Source organism: Mustela lutreola, chromosome X (assembly GCF_030435805.1).
Source record: "Mustela lutreola isolate mMusLut2 chromosome X, mMusLut2.pri, whole genome shotgun sequence".
NCBI lineage: Eukaryota > Metazoa > Chordata > Mammalia > Carnivora > Mustelidae > Mustela > Mustela lutreola.
The window spans coordinates 106,074,567-106,088,837 of NC_081308.1; the positions used below are offsets into that span (position 1 = coordinate 106,074,567).

General features: G+C 34.5%; 1 protein-coding gene across 18 annotated transcripts in view; it reads right to left on the reverse strand.

Annotated features, from left to right (window-relative positions):
* Positions 1-14,271, reverse strand: part of THOC2 (THO complex subunit 2) — a 113,269-nt gene that overhangs the window by 30,291 nt on the left and 68,707 nt on the right. For 14 of the 18 annotated variants that reach the window (XR_009350102.1, XR_009350103.1, XR_009350101.1 and 11 more), the window contains exons 13-21: positions 13,517-13,558; positions 12,952-13,082; positions 12,752-12,853; positions 6,028-6,124; positions 5,321-5,414; positions 4,843-4,923; positions 3,104-3,200; positions 806-923; positions 56-235 (exon numbers count right to left, since the gene is read on the reverse strand). Coding sequence is in view for 14 of the 18 variants with exons in the window: in XM_059158560.1 (XP_059014543.1) it covers positions 56-235; positions 806-923; positions 3,104-3,200; positions 4,843-4,923; positions 5,321-5,414; positions 6,028-6,124; positions 12,752-12,853; positions 12,952-13,082; positions 13,517-13,558 (942 nt within the window). In the remaining 4 variants the exon portion in view is untranslated. The remainder of the gene's footprint in view (positions 1-55; positions 236-805; positions 924-3,103; positions 3,201-4,842; positions 4,924-5,320; positions 5,415-6,027; positions 6,125-12,751; positions 12,854-12,951; positions 13,083-13,516; positions 13,559-14,271) is intronic. The other 4 variants (XM_059158564.1, XM_059158563.1, XM_059158558.1 and 1 more) reach the window with 1 other exon arrangement.

Genomic DNA, 14,271 nt, shown 5'->3' on the forward strand with positions numbered 1-14,271 from the left:
TCCATTATCAGGATAAAAAAAAATCCACATAAACACAAAAGCCACTTTAACTTGCCTGATCATAGAGTTTTCCCACAAGTTTCAAATGTTTCTCTCCACCTTCTTGGAAAATTACTCCATTCCTCTGCTGAGCCATAAGCAAACAGAGAGGAAGAGCAAGATCATGGTCCAATAGTGCATCCTTTAATCTCTGGGAGGATTTTTTAGTGTTTCTTATCTGGCCAAAATAACCACCCTGCATAAGAGAAGACATAAATTTACCAGTGCACACTACATTAAAACAAGCTTTCTGATTTGAAAAAGACCCTGAAAAGGTTGTTACAATCCTGAAGATAAAAAATTTTACATTCCTTTCCTTTCTTCACAAATTTTAGTGATACTGTTGTTGACTACAGTCACTAGCTTAAAGATAACTGTCAACTGTCTTTCAACTTCTGCATATTTTCCATTGTCCACCTTGCAGTCCCTCATAAAGGATTATTCTTTATTTGCTATGGAACAGATTAAACAATAGAGTAACTATATTCAGCTTTACACTTGTTAGGATATCAAGGACCACAGAAGACTTGATATTTACTTCTCTTACAGATTTAACACTGTCTTTTATACTTTGTTTCAGCTTTTTGAAAGGGTTAAAGTCACTAGTATATCTGTTTTTGAAAGGGAGATGAGGGCAGTCATGAGGGAAGGGTACATATGACTTTGACATTTGGTTTCATGTACTTGTGTGTTGTCTGGAGTCTTTAGTATGTGCATGCGTATATCTGAAACGTAAAAAATCAATTAAAAGATTAGTAACTCTCACCTCAGCTTTTAATTGCTCTCCACCAGTCATGGCTTCTAGTTGCTCCATCGTCATTTCCTCTGTAATTTCTATTCCTGCCATTTTTTGTACCACTTCTTTCAATATAAGCAGGTCAAAACTATTCAGAAAAAATAAGAAACAGTCTGTGTTGAAACATCAAACATAAAAGTGACAATATATACTATAATTAATATGTTGAGAATCCCTAAATTATTTGTATATAAATATGAGGAGAAGGGGCTAGAGCAGTTGTTAAGGAAAAACTGCATTTCCAGAACTATGCTGAAAAATGTAATGGGCATGTAATGGGTTTACGCTTATTTTAACTTCTTCCTTGGGAATAATTTCAAACTTACAGGTAAGATGTAAAGACAGAAAATAGTACAAAACACACCCATATGCCCTTTCCCCCAACTTCACCTATTACTAACATTCTTACTCCTGTTCACTTTATCAATTGTGTTTTCTCTCCCTCCCTCCCTTTCTACACACACACACACACACACACACACACACTTTTTTTTTCTTAACCATTTGGGAGTAACTTATGTAGTATGCAACATCATTTTAAAGGCACATTTTACCCCTAAAATTCCAAAGGATGTATTTCCTAAGAATGAATTTCCTAAGAATATAGTCTCTTAACATAACCACAGCATAGTTACCAACTTTAGTAAACCTAACACTGATATAATACTTTATTGTTCATATTTCATTTTTATCAGTTTGCCCAATAGTCTTCACAAAATTCTTTTAATGTTTTTCACTTTTTTAATTCAAGTATAATAAACATAGTTTATATTAGTTTTAGTTAGGTACAACATAGTGATTCAACAATTCCATGCATTTCTCAGTGTTCATCACAGTTTAAGTGAACTCTTATTCCCCTTCACTTCTTCATAGTGTTTTTTTAATCCTCCAGTACAAGGTAGCCAATATATATATATGATGGAATAAAGCCATCTCTAAATAATCACACACACTTGGAAGGGATGGAGGGAGTGAGGGAGTGGAGAAAGAAAAGGAAGGGAATGGAAGTTCCAAGTTGTGGTGTATGAACCTAAGACAACAGCCTTAAGAACATCTGTTATTGTGCTAATAGTTATGCATTTTAATTCTCGAAGTTTAGAACTGTCAATGAAAATACAACTTATGACTTTCAAGATCTTCTTTAATTAGTTAAGTAATGAAGATAAAGTAGAAACCTTCTTTCCTACAAAACAAATACAGATGTTTTTCCAAAGGTAAAGCCAGACATACCCAAGACACAAGTTAATAACAGACAAAAGGCACAGTTTTTGAAGATTCTTAAGTGCTTACTCTCTCACCTTGTCTGCCTTCCCTAAACACAGTTTATGAAAATGAGAGCCTTCATGCAAATTAGTTTGCAACATGTACCCAAAAAAGTTTTAATTTTTCTTTAAACTATCTTTTAATTAAATACTATATTCATAGTACAGAAAATTGAGTTATAGATTTAAAAATAACATTATATTCTCCTGGTCTATAGACACAGAAGAGTAAAGTGTATAGGAATGGTGGAGAGATGCACAGAGTGTCAATGATATGCTGATAAAATCCTAAATCTAAATTTTTTAACTTTTCTCTAATTCAAAATAATAATTTGTCACAAATTACTTAGGTAATACTTGTGTGGAACACCAGATAGCTTTACAAATTTTTGTTTGCTTTCTCCCAGAAAGTTTTGGAAAACAATTCCTAGTCCTTTGATTCTTGTCAGTCTACTGCTGATGAGGTTTACTAATTCAAACTCTAAACACTGACAGTGGTCCAGAATAAAGTAATAAAACCCAGTATTCATAAAGAAGACATTGTCCAAAAAGTATGTAAGCTGTATGAATCTCTGAAGTTCAAAATAAAAAGAAACTGTGTTTTTAAAATACTGTATACACCCTCAAAATATGATCCTACCATATGTTTATTAACATAAAGGCCAATTACTGTCCAGCAGCACAATCAACAATGCAATACGTTTTGTCATAAGAGAATTTACAATATACCATATAAACCATTTAAATACTCAAGAGCCTAATAGGTAGTCAAAATGAATTTTTTTTAAGGAGTTACATATATAGCCAAATATATTTCTTTCTGCAAAAAAAGTATTTATATATGAAATTACAATTTCTTTTAATTAAAGAATTCCATATAAGTGAGCAACTATTCTACTTAAGCCTACAAAACAGTTTTTCAGAATAATAGCAATCTCAATATCCCAATACCACCAGAAGTACTCTAATTATTGAATTTCATTTACATATGATTTGCTATGAATACCTTTTGCCTGCCTTTAGCTGATTAGCCACATACTGAAGAAGACCAGCAAGATCAATTGGATATTTACGAAAAACTGCACCACAGAAACTAGCCAGACCTATATGAAATAAAAAAATAGGGCTTTTAAAAAACAGTTCATAAAACAAAAAAAAAAAAAAAACACAGTATTAAGTGGCATTTCTCAACTAACTCAATTTCTAAAACAAAATGAGGTAGGAATAATTGTACTGCTGATGCCACTGAATGGAGTTTTACAATTAATAATAGCTAGTATTTATTGAGCATACATATGCTAAGCACTATACTAGGTAAGTACTTTACATTAATTAACTCATTTAATTTTTATAATAATCATCTCAGGTTGGCTTAAACCCATCGATGAGGAAAATTTGGAACAGATATATCATGCAACTTGTTCGTGTCACATAGTTGGTATGAGGTAAAGCAGTGATTCAAAGCTATACGGTCTGACTCCAGAGTCTGTTGGGCCACAACAATTAACCAGGCCACAACAATTAACCAGGCCACAACAAAATCTTGCAGATCACTCAGTAAATTTGAATCATCAACAAAACACACTAATGAGTCAATCTCTAAGGAGCTGCACACAAAAAAAAATCTCTCAACTGGAAACATACTGCTAGTTGTGGAGAGGCAAGGAAACAGGTAAAGCATTGCCAGACCAAGAAGCAAACAAAAGACCAATTTTAATCAATAGTCCTTACCGCATTATGAGTAGGGAGAAAGCCCCAGTCAAGACAAGAGGAGATCCTAGTAAAATCAAGTGATCTGTGGCCTTTTCAACAATTATTTGCTGAGCACCTTAAAGCATAATGGACAAAGCACAGGTACTGCCCTCAAGGAGCTTACAGTCTAGTGAGGGATACAGAAAAGTAAACTGAAATAACTGATAGATAAAAGGTTCCATGGGAGTACAGAGAAGAGCACCTAATTCTGACTTTTGGGTAGAAGCATTAATAGGGAAAGTTTTCTGAAGAAAAGTGACCTCTAAGCTTAAATCTAATGAGTATATAGATATGGTGGAGGAAATCAGTAGGCATGGAAGGGTACTCCAAGTGGAGGCAATAACATGTACAAAAAGGCCATGGAAAGTGTAAGTGTAAGTATTCAGTATTAATAGAGGAGGGGCAAAAGATGAGCCTAATACACCGAGTAAAAGGACCTGATCCCACAAGAACTCACTTGTATGACTTAATGCAAATTTCAGACTTTAAAGGGGAATGGGGAGCTACCACAAGATTCAGCTATCAGACACAACAGGTTGAAAGAAAAGGGAACTCACAGCTAGAAATCAAAAGCACAAGATATTTAAAATAAAACAAGGCTAGGGTTTCCATTAACAACCACATTTTTGTTCTTTTAAGATGACTAAAACCTCAGGATGGAAAGGAAAGAAAGGAGAAGAGTTCCCTTAAGATTAATTCCTCTAAAAAAAGATTAATCCCTCTAAAATAATAGGAGGGAATTTTTATCTCCCCAGTAATGCTTGCACAAATTCTATGAGAGCCAATACTGGACTCTTCAGTTGGAAAATGAGTTAAGTACTATATGAACTTCCTTACACAGCCGAAGACTTAGAGATACTCTGAGAATGAGCTGAGTGGCTAGGTATTCTCAAGACCTCTTTACAAGCAGGCCCTTAGCATTAGCAATAGGATACTTAACATGGCAATTACAACAGATGGAAATTTCATCCTTAGAAAAATAAAAATACTTACTCTGAAGCCAACTTGAGATGGTTGTGTCATCATGTTTCATTCTCTCCTTTTCCGGATTAGCTAAAGCTTCAATGATACAATCTTGCACATTAAGGAAAAATTTTAGGTCACTACATCTCTAACAAAGACCCTTTAAATAATAAGAAAATGCCACATCTTGGGGAAAAAAATAAAACTGTTAGCTTCAAATTATTACAGATTACTGAAAATTACACTTACTGTAGTACCAACTTTTACATCTTTCACCAAGCAAGACATATTACCGTGTTAAATAAAGTTAACTTGTTCTCTCCCTATACACAACAGACACACATACACAAACTCCTGACTGCCCAACCTTTAGATCAGCCAATGGAATTAACCTCATATGGTTATTAATGGAATTCAGAGTGAAAAAGAAAAAGAATGAAAACAAATGTTCACCAGTTAAAGACCTATGAAATGTGAAATTTATGTATTACTTCACTTGAAAGGATACAGGCCAAAACATCATAATTCAATGAAGTGAGGTATTTCAATGAATCTACTACAGGTGTTATTAAATTATCATACTTCTGTATTTGTGACAAGATCTGGAAGATAGCAACAAAAGACAGATAGCATTTACTCATCAAAAGGGAACTTTTGTGCTAAATAATAGCTATGCTTTTTGTTTTTCAAAAGAAACACTTAAAATTAAAGTAGCCTCCTTCTACTTTGTATTTATATAAAGCCTACTATATTCTATCATTTCTTAGGAAGTATTTTCTTAGGCTATATTCTTTAATTAGGAAATAATTCCAGGACATATAACTTGACTTTTGGAATGATAGGTACCAAATGTCTTTCAGAAATCTTTCTAAATATGAAAGCATTACGTCTGAGTCACAATGAAATGCGATTCAAATGTTTCTAACAACTAAAATCAATAAATAATGCATCTCTTTATTAATATTTTTCTAAATCAACATGGGGTAAATAAAACAATTTTAGACTGTTTGACAGTAGCATTGTTACATATGACCAAAAAAGCAGATCAATGTGTTAAATATACTGTATGCTGTTTTATTTTTAGAGTAACTATACAGTCTCATTTGCTAAAGATTTTTTCCCTTAAAACTATCATTTCTAAAACTTCATCATTCCATTTCCACTTGTGCTGATTTAAAGACAACAGAAAGGAAAATCCCTTAAAATAATATTAACCTCAAAACATACATAATCAAACAAAATGGTTGGATTGCTGTGGCTCAACTTCCCAATTTGTCTTCCGGAAGGCTTAACATTTTCCTTGGTTAGACGCCTACAAGGGGAAAAAAGGTGGCAGAAATCATGTTAAGTCTTTTCCCATATAATGTTGATAGCTTTGTTATATCATTAAAAAAAAAAAATCTTTCCCAAGTATCCAAAATGGATCCATGTAAAACCACCTCATTCTTCATATACATTACTGTAGGCCTTAAGTTATTTTGGTTAGGCATCCTCCCAAAGGGTATTAATCCTGAACATTTATAATACATACACTTCCATTTTATAGAAATAGTCTAATAAGAATAAACTCTTAATGTACTCTACAAGTATATAAAACTCCTCTTGAAGAAAACCGTAATTATTTTTTTAAAGATTTTTCTATATATTTGCCAGAGAGAGAGGGTGCACAAGCAGGGGGAGCAGCAAGCAGAGGCTGAAGCAGGCTCCCTGCTGAGCAAGTAGCCCGATGTAGGACTCAATCCCAGGGCCCAGGGATCGTGACCTGAGCCAAAGGCAGATGCTAGATGCTTAAATGACTGAGCCACCCAGGCAACCCAAAAATCATAATTATTTTAGATTTAGAAGTGCTCATTTATCAGTTTAGGTATCAAATTCAGTGTAATGCAATCAAATACCTCATACCATCTGTCTAAGTTACCCTAACAGAGTAATAGCTACCAATGCTGCATTCCTTGATAGAGGAAGTTTTCTGGTTTTCATGTAAACAATTTTTTAAAAACTCAGTTCTACTCCTTTCCTTCCTCTTTAATTCTTCCTCTGCTCAATATTCCTTTAACTAACATTCTGGAAAATATATCTATGAAATGCTTACAGCTCAAAATTATTACACAGCATCTTAAACTCTTCTGATATTATACAGTAAATCTAGAAACTTAAAAAAGCTGATGACTAAAAGCTTTCTAGAATGAAAATACAATGCAATAAGCAAATAATGAATTCAATTGATAGTTCAAGGAATGGGACCATTCTGGAAGTAACAAACAATAATTATGTTAAGTGTCTTTTATTTTTTTTTTGAAGATTTTATTTATTTATTTAATAGAGATCACAGGTAGGCAGAGAGGCAGGCGGGTGGTGGGGGGAGTAGGCTCCCCACTGAGCAGAGAGCCCCATGCGGGGCTTGATCCCAGGACCCTGAGATCATGACCTGAGCCAAAGGCAGAGGCTTAACACACTGAGCCACGCCGGCACCCCCTTAAGAAGTTTCTTATGACAAAACTGACCCATCAATCAAAATTATTTCATCATCAATTGTTCCACTTTCCCATTCTCCATTGTCCAATTTCCTTTTTTCCCCACAGAAAAGAGAGACCAATCAAGTTTGAAACTTTGGCTATACTCTGTTCCACCTTCAAACTTACTGCCACCTGTCCTTACTTCTGACCCTACTATTTCAGGTGGTCCTACTTGCCAAAGCAGATCCATCCTCTCTATATACCTTTTATCCCATTCCCTTCTGCCTCCACCCTGGAGGGAAAAACAAAAAAAAAATTTTAAAAAAAGGAAGACTTTCTTGATGATGTCTTAACCCTTAAGCTACCATGGTGTCTGGCATATGGAACACAATCAATGACCATCTGTTGAATGAATTACTGAATGCCTTACAGCAAATGCATTTTTTAAACAGTAATCAAAACCTGTTATATTCTGTAAGTAATAAATTAATACATTCCATTCCCAAAGTACAAAGTTTAATCAACACCAAAATCATATTGCTCAAGCCTGGTGAAATAATTACAACAACAAAAATCCAAGTACATTAAAAATTCTATACATACTCTTCTCTGATATATATTTTTATTAATTAATTCATTCATATTAATGTCTTCTATAACAGGCAAAGAGCTAAGCCTGTGGAATACAAGGATGAATAATAGCTCCTGCTCTCAAGCTTAGTCCAGCTGGGCAGAACAACTTAACCTATTTTTTAAATTTTACATTCTGAAATCCAGCAAGTTACAGAACAGTATTTATTATATGCTATCAATAGTACAAAGGGAGAGAATAATGTTTTTGCATTCATCTATATATACACAAAAATCTCTGGGAGGATAAATAAACTAAACAGTGGCTACTTTTTTCCTTTAGGAGCACTGAGTCAATGGAGGATGGGATGAGAGACTTTTTATTATCTCCCTCTTTATATTTATTGAAATGTAAGCCATGTGAATGTATAAACTATTCAAGAGATTAGATAATTAGATAAAAGAAAATAATCACAGCAGTATCTCAACGGTATGATAGCATCATATGTACATGGGATAGCAGTGGCACAAAGAACAGTCAACTGTGCTTGGCAGTACATACTACAGAAGGCTTTTGTGAGGAGCTAACACTGAAGCCTACCCTCCAAGGATGATGAGGTCACCAGACTAAGAGCAAAAAGAGGTAAGGGAAAACCTGTTCAAACAGAAGAAACGAAAAATATATGCAAAGAAAAAGGAGACCAGAGTACATTCAGGGAAACTTAACTGACTGAGCTCAGCACAGCTGGAGGTAGAATTAGCTGGCAAAGAGGCTGGAAATGGGGAGAGACAGAGTGTGAAAGATGTCTTACATCACCATGTCATAAAGATTGACATATAACCTACAGGCAACAGTTAGTCACCAAAGGATATTGAAGAAAGAATAAAGAATAAAGGTACCATAATACTCCAGATAAAAGGAGCCAGTGGCAGTAGAGAGTAAAGGCACAGATTCAAGAGATCTGATAATATTTACTATACAACTGACCCCTGAACAACATAGAGATTAGGGGCAACAAATCCCTACACAGTCGAAAATCTGTGTATCATTTCTGACTTCCCAAAAACCTTAACTACTAATAGCCTACTACTGACCAGAAAGAAGCCTGCCTAATAACATAAACAGCAGATTAACACATACTCTGTATCTCATATACTATATTCTTACAATGTAAGAAAGTTTTTTAAGTAAGAATATTACAAGTAAGCTAAAGAAAATGTTATTAAGAAAATCATGAGGAAAATACATTTACACTACTGTCAATACTGTTAAGCTTACATTGTCTATTTACAAGACAAACAGTCTGTCAGTACCTACACCAGTATTATCTTATATGATACAGAACACTGCAGATGTTATATGCACCACTAACACTAGAAATCAAAATCGAAGATAATGTGAAAAGAAATTCGTATTTATTTACAGGTATAATGATTCATGCATTGACAACAGAACAGCAACAATATGACTGCTTTATGGCAGCCTAATATAATTGATATGATTGCCTCATCGTAGCTTAGCCTATATGCTAATGAATGAATCATTATCAAATTTTTATGGCATATAGCACTACAGTATATTCATAATACAGTATTGGAAATACTATTACTTTTTTTAAAAACCCACTTATCTGTGACAGGCTGATAATGCAGTTTGTCCAATTACAAGAAAGGCATATTACACAATAATACAATTCTTTGAAAGCAAAGTTATAAAAGTAAGAAAACAAACACATTATTAATTTTGTTAAATATCATTCACCTATGCGTATGTAAGGATAAGCTACCCACCTGCATACAAGTCTTGCACATAATATCCTACATGACGATGATAAAGACACAAAAATATCTCCTATAGTTCTTGCCAAAAGGTTAGATTTCACACGAAGACACACAAACACAACAGGTAAATTTATTAACTGTATATCATGATGATTATTTACTATTCATTAAGTGGAAGTGGATTAACATAAAGGTCTTCACTCTCATGTTGGTCTTGTCTCAGGGATGGCAGAGTGGAAGAGGCAGAGGAGGTGGAAGGCAGGCAGTTGAGACAGGCACACTCAGTGTAACTTTATGGAAGTAAATGGTAATTTCTGTCTGACTTTTTTGCTTTTCTACTTCTTTAAAAATGTTTCTATACGGTACCTAGCCTTCTTCTACCATTTGCTTTAGTTTCAGTGCAAGGGTCCATGTCATAACAGAAGTCAAAAAGCAGTCTAGAATGTAAGAACCTTCTGCCAGATGGTCCAGTGTCAATTTGTTTCCTGGCACCTGGTATTTCTCTTTCCCTTCAAGGCTCAGGAGCTAGCAGCTTGGTAGGGAAGGGCACTCCAGATCATAAACCTGCAGCCTGGTAGGGAAGGGCACTCCAGATCACAAACCTGACTGCGTTTGCACAAAACAACAGTTAGCCTATCCCTTCCTACCTCAAATCCTGGTGCTTACTCTTCCTTCCTCACAAATAAATGTTCTTTGTGGCTTTATTTTCCAGAATAGGGCAACTTTTGTCTGCATTAAAAACCTGTTCAGGCAAATATCCCTTCTCCTCAATGATTTTCTTAATGGCATCTGGGAACTTATCTACTTTCTGCCTCTTGTTCAGCAGAAATGGCTTCTCCTGTCATCTTGACATTTTTTAAGTCAACCTCTCTAAAATTATCAAAACCATCCTTTACTGGCCTTAAATTCTCCAGGTTCTGATCCTTCACCTTCCTTCTGCTTTAAGTTTTCATATAATGAGTTGGCATTTTCTCAAATTATATTAGAATCAATAGATATTTCATTCTTAAAGCAATCCTGCACCCACATAACAGCTGCATTTTCAATACAAGATAAAAAGGTATTTCACAAAAACTACAAGGTTTTCACATCTGCTGGTATAGCTGCAGCAATGACTTGATCAATTTCCTTGAAAAAAAAAAAAAGTCCTTACACTGGATTAATTTCTCTTGAAATGGCAGATAGCAGCAGCTACAGACCTCAATCTATGGTACATTATTAAGCAATTCACCTTTTTCTTGTTATGTCATGACTTTTCTCTGCTTGTGAGCACTTCCGGCAGCACTAGAAGCACTTCGAATGGGTCCCAGGTTGTTATGCAAGGCGTACGGTATCACAATAAACACGAAAAATATGTAAGAACCGTGAGAGATCACTTTTTACTGCAATACACAATTTGCTGGGGAGATGAACTGCTCACACAGAGATGATTAGCATCACACAGTATTTTAAGCGGATACTCAACAACACTTGAGCTCACTGCATAGCAACAGGGGGTGGTTACAAAATTATTATAGTAGTATGGTATTATAGGTAGTTTTATGCAGTTATGACTTAATACTAAATCTTCACATATGTTTACATCTCTCTTGACTGAATGGTACATTGTACAGTCTGTAAATGTGCATGTAAGTAAGTTCTGGTAAATTTTAACTTTGTAGAATAGATTGGTGTATATTTTATTGTAGCAAATGATAAAACAGACTGGTATCTACATGTATTTTATGCATTCATGACATACCTAACTTTTTCTTGATTTTTTTCAATATTTCTAGGCTATGTGATTTGTAAGTTTTTTCAAATTTGTTCGAGATCTCCAAAAATATTTCCAATACATTTACTGAAAAAAATCCACATGTAAGTGAATCTGCATAGTTCAAACCCATGTTTGTTCAAGGATCAAATGTATTATTAAATAATCCACCTAAAGCACTTAGTTCACGGCCTAGCACACATAAATATTAATGGCTCCATAAATATTAGTTGTTGTTGTTAAGCTAGATACTCTACTTGGCGAATTCGTAAGACCAGAACTCTTTTGGAAGAACCAATTCTAATATCATCTCTTTCTACGCCTTCCCCAACTTCCACAGGGTGAAATAACTCACTCTCTTCCCTATCCTCCCAAATAACATTATATATACTGCATAAAGCAACTACTAAACCAGACTGTGATTGTGCATACACCTGTTCCCCCAGCAGACTGGCCAGGGACAGTATCACTGGGCAGACAGTATCACTGCATACTGTTAAATCTAGTCAAACTAGAGAAGAAACTATTTTAATTAGAATAACCATACCACTGCATAAATATAAAAGATATGGCAATCAACAGCCTTGCTGAAAACACTTGTAATACAGCAGTTATTTAGCAGCATATAAACCGACAAGTATACGATTTTCATAATTAAATTTCAGTTTGCCAAGAAGTAAAAGCACACAAACGAAGAGAAGAGAAATTTTTCAGAAGTTGATTCAAGGAGATAGTTCTGCATAATTCCATTAGATTTTCCAAAAAAGAAAAATGTTTATAAGATCTTATTTATTTGAGAAAGAGAGAGAGAAAGCACACATGCAAGCAGGGATAAGAGAAGAGGGAGAGGGAAAGGCAGAGAATCCCAAGCAGACTGTGTGCCGAGCACAGAGCCCAATGCAGGGCAGTATCCACAACCCATGAGGTCACAAATTAAGCCAAAACCAAGAGTCAGAAGCTTAACTGACTGAGCCACTGGGGCACCCCAGGAAAAATTTTTATTATGATAACTTTTGGCAGAAGAAATTTCAGAACTTTGACTACCTTTTCTAAGCCATGAAATTTATTATGCAAATTGAACAAAGGCCATAGTAGGCCTTTAAAAACAGACTCACCCTATAATATGATGCATTAAAGATTATTAGATTTTACAGCTATGCAAACATGACAACTACAAAAATTAACTTGGTAGTCAAAATAAGCTAAAAGGCACAAAAATTGATAGTCATTCTATCTGCAGTATATAATCGGCTATATCATTAAGCAAATACTCCTGGGCTTTCTCAGAACTGAGGCTCAGACATAAGTTGGCTGGAAGAAAGTAAATTAATCCAAATATACTTTAGGTTAATATGAAGAAAAGTAAATTAAAACTTACTTCATGATATATTTGGCTCTGTCTATTGTTTGGGCTTTAACTTTTACTAAAAGTGGGTGACTGTTATAAGTTTCATTCTTCCATTGGCCATACAGACGATATCTTAAAAAACGATGAGATGAAGAATTAGGAAAAGTTAAATACTTAGAGGTTAATGCACTAGAATAGTAGTTAAAAATACAAAAATATTATGTATTTACCTATGCTGATATGGAAATGTTTTAAACATTCCCCACAGTTCCTCAGACATACAAGCATTGCAGTCCATCAAAGAAAGAGATGGAAGAAGTACCTGGTCAGTAATGCTAAGTAAACAGCTAAGGATAACTTCCTAAGAAAAAGGGAGGAAAAATTATTTTAGTAAAAGGTCCACATTAACCCCCCTCCCCCCGCAAAATAAGTCTATGTCAGCCTTGGAAAAACGTCCATTCCTTGATCTCATACCACACCACATCTAATTTCCCACACTATCACTGCCCTTTTCACAATGGATATTTGTGCTTCTCCATCTAAGGGAGCGATGAGGTAAGGTAAGGAAAGGGGTAGCAGGAGAATAAGGGACTCGTATTATCCCTCTTCCTTTCTCAACATGGTAATCCTCAAAAATAGGAGTTATCAATCTTAAAAAATATATCAAAAACTATACTAAGCACGTGGAGTACAAAATATTCACACAGGTGATTAAAGCTTGTTCACAGTAAAATTTACAGTATGCTGTACAAAGACAAATCAAATACAATACATTGGATTTTTCTAGTCTCTTACCGTTTTCTCTTTATCTTCTTGTTTGCTTCCATCAGACTGAAACTAAAATTAAAAAAAACTATAAATAAAATGCAAAAAAGGTTAAGATTATGATGTCACAATTTAACATCTAATTTGAAAAAAATTAACTTGCACATGGTTGTGAATTATTTCCTTACTTTCTAAATAAGTGTAGATTTTAAATATAACCAGTATTACGAATTAACATTTTTAAATTTCACCTATATTTCTAACTTTCAAATCATTTGCAACATTCATGAATTTTAAATGTCAATATTATAAGCCAATTCTTTTCTCAACCTCATTAACACAAACCAAAGCATCTTAAAAATTGGATCTAAGAATTTATTATAAGATTGTATCCAGCACAATTTAGTTAATAATGCATTTGCATTCTTCCATCCAGAAGTTCTGATTTTCTGCTATGGAATTAGTAAAATCTAAGACTAAAGCAGTAACACAAAAGATTAAACCCAAAGAAATTTAAACTATGTTTTAATTCACCATTACTTAAACTCTCAATGAGAAGCCCAAAATATTAGTAACACTACTGACAAAGACCAAACCACTGCCTAAGTTGGCCTGAACGAAAAAACTTGAGCATTTCCTATCAGTGATTTGCAGATGGACTGCCGAAGTACCATGTTTGATGCTGATGCTGTCCATTCATTCAAAATGAAACAGTAGTACTTGTGTGTGCATACAGGCAAGTGGAGAGTTAGAGTGTGCAAAGGCCAAAAGGACAATTGAAGCAC